The 11,225-nt window shown below is 43.3% G+C and overlaps 1 protein-coding gene across 1 annotated transcript; it reads left to right on the top strand.

Annotated features, from left to right (window-relative positions):
- Positions 1-4,070: 4,070 nt before the first annotated feature.
- Positions 4,071-5,642, top strand: MAGEE2 (MAGE family member E2; the record flags this gene model as incomplete). The annotated part of the gene is made up of 1 exon (XM_082865826.1): positions 4,071-5,642. The coding sequence occupies one exon, from the start codon at positions 4,071-4,073 to the stop codon at positions 5,640-5,642; it is 1,572 nt and encodes a 523-aa protein (XP_082721952.1).
- Positions 5,643-11,225: the final 5,583 nt, after the last annotated feature.

The raw sequence follows: 11,225 nt of genomic DNA, 5'->3' as shown, positions 1-11,225 counted from the left end.
TTTAGATATAAAGGAATGCATATTATTAAAAAATTGGGGTATAGTTACCACAATGTTGTATCTATACATCATTATCCAGGAATGAGATTTTTTCCTTTTAATTTTTTAAATTGAAGTACAGTTGACATACAATATTATATTAGTTTCAGTTGTACAACATAGTGATTCAACATTTATATACATTATAAATTGAGCACCACAATAATTCTAGTTACCATCTGTCACCACACAAAATTATTACAATATTATTGACTATAATCCCCATGCTGTACATTACATCCCTGTAACTTACTTATTTTATAACTGGAAGTTTGTATCTCTTAATCCCTTTCACCTATTTCACTCAATCCCCTATCCCCTTCCCCTCTGGTGAACACCAGTTTGTCAGGAATGAGATTTTACATATGTGATTATATTATTCCTTTGAGTACTAACACTTTTTTTAATGCTATGTATTTTCTGGGTTAATAATTCTGTAATATATATTTATTTGTTTTCATAAGCAGAAGTTAACTTTTCTTGATAGAGCTAGGTCTTTAAAAATTATAATATGCAGTGAAAATTTTGAGGACAATTAGTACACTGAGGATTTCTTGTCCTTGCACTGAGTGCTCTAACACAGCTATAGCATTTACGTTCTAATTTCAGTTTTCAATAGTGTTTCTATCTCTTTCCCTTTGAGTGTCTACCAACTATCACTTCTTGCTGCTGTCTTCTAGCTAAATTCTAGCATCTCCCATTTTCTTAACTTTCTGCCTTTAATGTCCATTGGCCTTTAACGTCCACTGGGAAAACAAATGACAACTCTTATTTGAAAAGCAGTTTTAAAAAAAAGCTAAATATGAGTGAAGAAAAAAACGCAAAATGAAAAAAATGAAAAAAAAACACTAGAATGCCTACAGATAAGAATATAGAGTAATAGGAACTCTCATATACTACTAGTGGAAGTGTAAATTGGTGTAAAAATTTCAAAAACTCTCTGGAAAAAGCTATGTAAACTGAAATCACACACACTTATAATACAGGAATTCCATGAATAGATTTATTTCCAACGTAAACGAACCTGTGAGCAGAAAGACAGGTACGAGAAGGTCCATAGCAGCATTTTTGGTAAGAACTCCAAACTGGAAAAAAGGTAATGTCCACCAGCAGTTGACAGGATAAGTTGTACTACATTCATTCAATGTTAAAGTATATAATAATGAAAATGAGCAAATACTGCTATATACAACAAAGATAATTAACAAGACATAGTGGATTTTTATTGGAAAAAAGAGAGCTACAAATGAGTACATATTGTATAATTCCATTGATATTGTACAAAACTCAGAAACCAGCAAAACTAATCTGTGATGCTAGAAGTCAGAATAGGGGCTTCCTCTTGGGACAAATATGAGGGGAGAGATGGGATGGGTGCCATAGTAGGTTCTGAGATGCTGGTAATGTTCTGTTTCCTGACTGGCATGATGGTCATAAGGTGTGTTAAATCTGTCGTAATTTATCAAGTCTACATTCACAATTTGTGTACTTTGTCTATGTTATCTCAGTAAAAGCACTCAAAGTTAAAATATTTTATTAAAATTATGCTGAAGATAAACAGTTGTATGGAAAGATATTCACAGGTTTTTAAAATGCAAAAAGAAGGTCAGAAACTATCAAAAGAAGTTCAGAATGGAGAGTATGATCCCATCTTTTTACTTTCATACTTAGGGTGGAAAACATGTCATATGTCACAGCCACAGGCACAGCTCCTTCGTTTTTCATTTAGCAATAACTAGAACAGTTTGGACACTGGTAAAGTAGAAATGGCTGAGACCAGAAGTGTAGTTCAATGTGGCTATGGAACAGATTTCATGGAAGGATGTACAGGGGGGATAAAGATGAAGATGGAGAGCCAGGTAAGGACCAATTTGCGAAGAATTTGAATGCTGTAGAATGGGATCAGCATGTCATTTCAGAGGTAAGATATTGTCATTCAATGCTATTTTTATCTATTAGATGCAGGGGTAGTAGAAAATTCAACTTACAAAAAAATGTGAACTGGATTTCAGGGGGAAATTGCATTTGTTTTCTTTAATGACTGCAGAATTTAAAATCCTCTCTGAATCTGCCCTTGGGAAGCACCTGTCTAGACAAGGAGCATGGAGTGCTTCCGGCAAAGAGGAAAGACCAGGGTGAGGGATCCCATCAGGTCTGATCTCAATTACTCCTTTGTAGCAGCTCAAAAGATGCTGCTGCTTTCCACAAGATTCTCCTAAGATATGATCAGCACAGAAACTGAACATTTCTACCTGTAGAACATGCACATTCACTTGTATAAAAATTGATCTTTTTACTCCAGTTTGGCCAAATCCATGGTCCTGAACTGCCTGCTTCCCTACTTTAAGAAAGCATCTGGAATGTAGAAAATGTCAGAGGTTAAGTGTCTGGACCCTCATGTGAAGGCAATGCCCTCTGAGGGAATTCTAGGGCACAGGATAACTGAATGTAACAGTATTCATTACCATCAAGAATTTAAGGAAGGATTTCAATTGTGGAGAAAAATGTAAATTTTTCTCCTTCTCAATATTCCACTGCATACCCTGATGGTTGAGAGCTAGGATTTAGCCCAATTACTTTGGTAGCACTCCCAGAAAATAAAGCAGCTGACTCCTCTTCCTTGCTGAAGCGTTTGAATTATGCCTCCCCAAACACAAGACCAACTACTTAAATAATCAGGTCCTATTCTGGTGGTGTTGTTCTCACCTTATGGAGCCCCAACCAGTCCTCACATACTGCTAAATGAAGAAACAGGAAATCCAATCATTCCTGTCATCACTTTCATCCGCATCTCCCTCCCAACCTAGTGCACTTTGGCTCTAGCCACCCTGGGTGTCCAGCTGTTATGCAAACTTATTTTGTACTTTCAAACCTCTGAGCCTTTTCTGATGCTGATCCCTCAGCCTAGAATGCCCTTATAAATCCTTCCCATCCTATTCATCACTTAGAGCTCAATTCTTCCTTGAGGCATGTGCCCCCAATCCAAGACACCCCAGACTAAGCTGTAATTCATTGCTTGTTCCTTCTGTGTTTGTACCATATGTTAACTGTCCCTCCATCAGAGCATATATTTTCAACTACTTTAATTAAGAGTATCTTAAATAAACAGGGCTAATCATTTGTGAAGGACAGCTGGTATTGAGAGAAAGTACTTATGCTTGAGATTCTGACAGACCTGGATTCAAATCCTGGTCTCTTCCACTTGTTGCCTGACTTTGGACAGGTAAATTCACCTCTATGACTCAATTTCCTCATCTGTAAAATGAGGACCATTAAGAGTAGTACCTCATAGCTAAGATTAAGTGATTTAATATGAGATAAGTGAAAATACCAGAAATAGTGTCCGGTACATAGTAAGTGCTCCATTATTATTACCATTGTTTGAACCTACCCCAAAATGTAAGCTCTACACAGAAAGGGATAATCATTGTTTGTCCTCTGGTGTACCTCTAGTACCCAATACTGTGCCTAGCATGTGACACATACTCAAGAAACATATGTTGAATGAGTGGATGAATTAATGAATCCGTGAAATAATTCTCATCTTTAGCATCCTCCTCCTCTCCAAATCCTCTACTGCCTATTAGCTTTATACCTCACAGAAAACCTTTGTGTTGCATCACTGAACATTCCCCAACCCTTACCCTCTTTGCTTTACCTTTGTTTGTTACCCCCTTTCATGAATTCTTTTCTCTGACAAGTTTGACTCTAGCAACAACCACTTCAGCTAGCCTCTCGAGCCAGGCAGAAGTAGGGGGCCGGAGTCGGGTACTGGGAGCGGGGCGTGGCCACCACGTCGCAGAACGCAACTGCGCCTGCGTAGGCTGCGGCAAAGCCTAGCTCTCTGAGGGTTGCGTTTATTGCTGGCTGGTGTTTGTGTAGGAGGATCGCTCCTCTCACCAGCTCTCACTTCTGATCCGCGCAGCTCCTGGGTCTCTGGCTTCAGCTTTGTGCTGAGGCGCCGACACACCTACCATCCTCTCTCCGACGGATCGCTGACCTCCCCATTCCTGTTCCTGTCTCCTGGAACCATGTCTCTGGTAAGCCAGAATGCGTGCCACCGCAACGCAGAGACCACTGTAGATTACAGCGACTTCCATGGTGAGATGCAGGCTACTAATGCCTCCGGGTCCCCCACCTCCATGCTAGTTCCTGATGCTCCCCAGGGCCTTCAGGCGCCAATCGATTCTCAGGGCGCTAGCGCTTCCCAGGCTGCGCAGGACCCGAACGACTTCGAGGTGCTGATAGATGAGCAGTCCCGACGTTTGGGGGCGCTCAGGGTCCACGACCCTCTAGAGGACAGGTCGATTGCTTTGGTGAATTTCATGCGAATGAAAAGCCAAATCGAGGGGTCTATTCAGCAGACAGAGATGCTAGAGTTCCTCAGAGAATACTCAGATCAGTTTCCTGAGATCCTCAGACGAGCCTCAGCCCATCTGGACCAGGTCTTTGGGTTGAACCTGAGGGTTCTTGATCCCCAGGCTGACACCTACAAACTAATCAGCAAACGGGGTCTCCAGACCACTGATCGGATAGCAGAATCCCTGGACATGCCAAAGGCAGGTCTCCTGGCCTTGGTCCTAGGCCACATTCTCCTGAATGGTAACCGAGCAAGAGAGGCCTCCATTTGGGATCTGTTGCTAAAGGTTGATGTGTTAGATGAGCCCCAGAGGATCAACATCCCCTTTGGCAGCACAAGGAACCTCCTAACTACTGACTTTTTGCATATGCGGTTCTTGGAGTACTGGCCAGTGTATGGCACTAATCCCCTCGAATTTGAGTTCTTGTGGGGCTCTAGAGCCCACAAGGAAATCACAAAGATGGAAGCCCTGAAGTTTGTGGCAGAGGCCCATGATGAAGAACCCTGGAGCTGGCCAGAAGAATATAATAAAGCCCTGGAAGCTGACAAGGCCAAAGAAAGAAGCCAGGCTGCTGGCTTGGAGTTCTGGTCAGAGGACACTATGAATGATAAGGCAAATGATTTGGTCCAGTTGGCCATTAATGTCACAGAGGAGTTGCTGCCTATACATCAGGATGAGCTGTTGGCTCACACTGGCAAAGAATTTGAGGACGTGTTCCCAAATATCCTCAGTCGAGCTACTCTAATCCTCGATCTGTTCTATGGGTTCTCTCTGATTGAGGTTGATACCAGTGAGCACATTTACCTCCTTGTCCAGCAACCAGAATCAGAAGAAGAGCAAATGATGCTAGAGAGCCTGGGGAGACCCACTCAAGAATATTTGATGCCAATCCTGGGTTTGATCTTCCTGATGGGCAACCGTGTCAAAGAGGCCAGTGTCTGGAATTTGCTTCGGAGATTTGGTGTGGATGTAGGGAGAAAGCATGCCATCACCTGCAAACTTATGAGACAGCGCTACTTGGAATGCAGGCCACTGTCCTATTCTAATCCAGTTGAATATGAGCTTCTGTGGGGTCCTCGAGCTCACCTTGAAACCACCAAAATGAAAGCCTTGGAGTACATGGCCAGGCTCTACAGAAAGCAACCACAGGACTGGCCAGAGCAATATAGGGAGGCTGTTGAAGATGAGGAGGCCAGAGCCAGGTCTGAGGCAACTGCTATGTTCTTCTTTGGCCCCATGTGAAGTCTGGGGGAAGTATGTCACTTCAGTTGGGTGGCATCAATTAAAGGGGCCCTGGGGAAATGGGCACTGGGGCCCCAAATCAGAAGCTGGGCAGGGTTGGGGTGAAAAGTACACATTGTGCTTGCTATTTGTGTTCTATTTCTAATAGTATTTCCTTCCTTTTAATATACCCTTGAATTAGATTCATGATCAGTGTTTATAAATGAAATTGCTCATTTGCCATTCCTGTCTTGTTTCAATATAAAAGTTCATATAGCTGCATAAAGTGTAGTGGTAATATTTACATCTTTCTATGATGTGGAAGAGAATATACAGTTGTTCTTTAACCGTTTGAAATAATCAGTAAAATGGTCTGGTACAGGAGTTAAGTAACAACAGTAATAACATACCCACAACAAACACAAAATCACTCATCTGTTGATGTTCTCCCATCGTGTCTATGGTTTTATTATTTTTTTAATATTGGCATTTACCTGTATTTGCTTTGTGATTCCAGAGTGTAGTGAAAAATAAAAGTATAATGAATTAGGCTCCATGCTTAAGCATTCTTTTATTCAACAGACATGTATTAAGTACCTGCCATGCTCTAAGCACAGTGTTTATGCTGGGAATATAAGGGTGAGGAAGGCCCAGCTGAGCCCCAGAGATTGAGGGGGAGGGGCTGTGGAAGTAAACCAACAATTATTTCTGTGGCAAGTCGTATAATAGGGGTAAGCTCAGAGAGCTATGAGAGTTTACAGGAGTAACTCCCAACTAAACTTTGGGTTCTGGGAGGGGACGGTGAAGGGGCAGGAGTGTCAAGCAAAGGGTGAGTGCGGGAGTGGTCAGGGGTGGTGGCAGGGGAGGATGAGGTGGTATGGAGAGCTGGGACAAGTTAACCTTTAGTGACTTCTATTGTAAGACCTGAGGTTGGGGAGAGGGAGGGAGGGAGGACTAGTCCGTGGGGTCAGGGGCAGTATGTAAAACAGCTTCGCGGGATTTAGTGTAGCTCAGAAAGACAGTGTTGATTTCAAGAGAAGTGTGGGAGAGATAAACCTGTGGCAGAGATAACAAAGGTCCATATCCTCAGAGAGTGGGTCTTAGGAATCAACAATGGTTCTCCTGAAGCCAGCTGGTCTTGGATCTCGTGTCAGACGGAACAATCCACCCGGAGGAACTCTGAATGGTAACCTCTGCCTGCGCTGTTTATTTCTGCACTCAAGCCGTTAAGGTGAGTGTTAGTATTTTGGTTCTCTTCATTCAGATGCCGGATCTCGCAGCTTCTAACCCTGCTCGGGGCTCTCTCCAAGCCTTCCCTAGAGAACAGGCAGCTAACAATTTCTGTAAGGAAGTCTTGGCTCAGTGGTGGATGTTATACATAAAGTCACCTATAACGCGAGGTGGCGGGGGTAGAAGGGGGCTACCTATCAGTGGTGTAGGTTTTATGCTTCCTCACCTCCTGGCACCCACAAGCTTTCTGCCCTTTCATCCGTTTAATCACTAGGGGTTACCCTCAACTGCCACCTCCTATAAGATGGGAGAGAGGACTTTCCTCACATTTTCGTCAGCCTCAGGAAGAGAACGACATAACCGTCTCGCTGTGGGGAGGGGACAGAAAGACGGGAGATACACCCTTTCGGCCCCCAAGTCCAGCAGCCGTGCAGAAGCCAAATTAGAGGTGCTTGCTTGGGGAAGCCACTGCGCAGGCGCACTCCGAAGTTGCCTGGGAGATATAGGCCCCACTAGTCTCTGAGATCTTCTCTATCTTCGCATTCCGAGGAAAACTGAATGCTAAGGGCGGGATTTCCGGTGACAAGGAAATGAGTAACTGGAGAGAAAGGGGTTTTGGAAAATAGGATGGGGGTGGAGTTGAGAGGCAGGAGAATATCCAACTTGAAATCTGGGACCTTGAAATAGGGTATTGCCTCCATGCTAAACTGAGAGCCTCTCATTCTTCAGCCTCCTTGGACCTTTAATCTGTACATGCTTGTGGGGCAGGGGGGAAAGGGGCAAGCTGATTAAAGTGCCAAGTTTTTCTTGCTCTGATTTTTTTTTGGTGGGGGGGATTAGTAGACTCCTGGATCTTCAGGCACATCAGTTCTTCTGGGGGCACCAGTTGAGAGAAACTTGCCAAGGGGAAGGTGTAGCATATGCACCAACAATAATGTAAAGCTGCCAACTTTTTTAGTACTAAATATGTGCCAAGCACTACGCTGGATTCTTCACTTTCTTTAGCTCCAATCGCTCCACCAGTTCTCCAAAAAGCATTTTAATAGTCCCATTTGACACTATAGGAAACTGAGGCTTAAGTAATGTGCCCAAGGTCACACAGCCAGTCAATGACAGCTGGGATTAGAGTTTAAGTCTGCTTTTGGCTACAATTCACCCTGTTTACAGTGCATAGCATCACAGGCCCCCTTCAGCCTTTGCTGTGTTCTCACTCGAATTTGTTGACTCTCAAAAAATATAAGGAAGGGCTGTATGCCAGGCTGGGAGGGGCAACATGACAGCCCTCCAAAAGAGGATGAAAGTGAGGCTGGAATTTCTCCAGGCTCTTCCTTGTTCCATTACTCGGGCTCCCTGAGAGCTGTGTAGGTGTGAAATGTGCATTTCTGTCCAATCTCCCTGCTCTGTCCTAAGAATCTTCCCCACTTTGCTCTCTTCTGCAAGCTTCCAGCCTTATATGCTGGCTTTTACTCAGGGAGAGTCAAATATCACTATTTCTGTTTTTTGTAATCCTGAAAGAACAATGACCTGACAGAGCTCTTGCCTTGCCCAGGGGAGCTCTTGCTTTGCCCAGCTCAGGATGCAAAAACAGAAGTGGGAACTAGACTCTGTGTCATACATGCCACATGTAATTTCCCAGAAGTAACAAAGGTGAAGCTTGTATACCTATGGTAAGGGAAAAGGTGTAGTTATCTTAGTGGCTACAGCCATTCCTTTGAAGGTCATGCGAGGCCTGGATACTCTCCTTTATTCACGTACCAAATTAGAATTAGCATCCCTTAGGAGAAACACTTAGGGGTGGAAATGAGTGTATGGCAAGCAAGACTTACAAAGGATGTTGTATGTATTACTCCGAAGTACAATCTCCATTAAGCCTTTAGAACACCGAACAAAATACCCGTCTTATCTATGTGAATTAGTTTGTCAAATGGTACAGTCTGAGTTCATTTGCAGATTCTTTGGGCTATTGATACCCACCAAGTATTGAAGTTTTGGCCAAGGTGGGGCTTGCCGACTGGGTGTTGGTTAGATATGTATTGTATATGCATCATCCTGTATATACAATGCTATCCAGAGTCCCCTTTGATCTATGATTAGGATCATTGCTGGAGAAAAAAACATTGAGAATACATTCATGTTCAGTTGCTGAGGCCCAGGAGCGCCCTCTTTTGGAGAGGATGGATGGTTAGAGAAGCCTTTTCCTGCCCTTCTCTTCATCAGTTTCTGTATACTAGTTGTCACAAATAAGCAATACAATCCAAGGAAAAGCTGAGCTGGACTGACAAATGTGGACTTCAAGCCAATTCTCCCAGCCACAGGATTGCTGCCCCTAAACCCTCTGGTACCAACAATCTAGGGCAGCCTGTAAGTACCCTTCAGGTTCAGACAAGGACCCTACAGTCTCCTCCTCCCTTCCTAAGGGTATCTCCATACTGTGAAATTTCTCACTCAACAGGCTTTCTCTTCCCCTTCCATGAATACTCAAAAATGTCTTAAGGAATTGTCTGCAGGCAGGGTTTGAGGCTAGTTGCAAAGAAAGCTGTAAAAGAATTACCAGAGTAGGCCCTCCTCCCTGAGACATTTTTGTTCTAGTCCTTGTACGAACACACTAAGCATAAGGAGGGGACAGTATATCAGAATGGCTATGAACTCTGGATCTGGACAATGCTGGCTCTGTCACTTCCTAACTGTGTGACCTTGGGCAAGTTACTCAACATCTCTTTCTAGACCTCTCAAAGCTGTTTTCAAGAAATTGATAGAAAAGCCCAGGGTCACACATTTATTATTTGATAATGTCCGAACTATAACCCAGGCCAATTGTATCTTAGTCTATTGATATTTCCAACCTACACCACTGCTTTTAAGACTGCTACTTGTCAGCACCTTGGTAGCTGAGTTCAAATGGTTACTGGGTTCTTAGACTTACTAGTGTTTGTTTTCTTTAGTAAATATTTCAGATAAATATTAGCCCCAGGTAGTTATGAATTACTGAGGTTTAGCTGCATTGGTAATATATTCTTTGCAGACACCTATCCACAAGACACTTTTTTAGGAGCTCATGTGTGGTCTCTTTAAGTAGTCCTCAGTGACCTACAGATAATCACTTTCTCTATATACCACTCCAGGAGTCCCAAACAAACAGTGAGGATGACTTCTCTTAAAAGGAGGCAGGGTTAGGAAGGGATTTGGGATCTGAAGCCTATGGTCTGAGAAGCCTATCTCAAATTGCCTTTCTCCTGAAAGCACTTGGTTTGGCATGGGCTGGCCAGGGTAGAGCATCTGTCCTCTGAGTGTCTACTTCCCTTGAAATATAGAAGAGAAGGAGGATGTAGAAAGGAGACAAGAATGGTCATTGCTTCTGAAGCTGCCCTCTGCTCTGAAGCCTCAACCACACCTCAAAGAAGCTTCCCTGGTGGTGAGGGCTGCAGGGTACAAGGTGCCCTGGAATGGCCCCAGCCTGGATTGCTCTCCTTCTGCAAGACAAAGAGTAATGCTGTCCTAGAAGAAGATGTTCGTTATTCCAGACAGTGAGGGAGACCACCCTGAGATCCAGCTATGAAGGCCAGGTGTGGAGAGATGGGTGCACACATCACTGCTCTCCTTTCTCTGGATTGGGGGCAGGGTCAGGGAGAGTATAAGGCCTAGGAGGGAGGAAGTAAGGAGAGGGAGCTTTGGCAAAACTGTTAACCATTTATATAATGTCTCCTCACACAAACATGGCCATGGACATCCTCAAAGTTCCTAACAGGGACATACTGAGTGAAGAGAAGTTGATCACCAGCTCTGACAGGGAACAAACTGGCCCCTGAGGTCAATGGCAACCCTACTGACCCGACCAACAAGGAGCCAGACCCAGCTCAGCCCAATCCTCAGGTAGTTCCACCTAAGACTGTCTTGGTCCCTGAGACTCACCTACACTGGAGGAGCCCCCTGGATGTCAGGCTTGTCCAAAAGTCACCTACCCGGTTCAGTTCAACCAGCAATTGCTGAATACCTGGTATATGCTAGCCTTGTTATATTAGATACTGAGACACAGGGATGATTCAGATAAGGCCCCTACCTTATCTGTGTTCTAACTCTCTATTCACCTTTGAGTCTGGTCAACTATATGATCAATTTATTAAGATTTTTATTTCAATGTGTACCTTTTTCATTTCTAGAATTTCTAATTGTTTCTTTTTCAAATATACCTTATTTAAAAAAATACTCTGTTCTTTTCTTAGATTCCAGTCCTCTTTTCATGTCTTTAAACATTTTAAGCAGTCTTATTTTTTTCCAGTTCTTTTCATATTTGTCTATTATTGCTTATTTCTTTAGTTGTAAATTCTGCATTTTGTTGGGTCTGCTCAGTATCTAACGGTGGTGAGTTTTTGTATG

This window comes from Leucopleurus acutus (genome assembly GCF_964270905.1).
Source record: "Leucopleurus acutus genome assembly, contig: HAP1_SCAFFOLD_716, whole genome shotgun sequence".
NCBI classification, from domain to species: Eukaryota; Metazoa; Chordata; class Mammalia; order Artiodactyla; family Delphinidae; genus Leucopleurus; species Leucopleurus acutus.
This window is presented reverse-complemented; position numbering and strand designations above follow the sequence as displayed.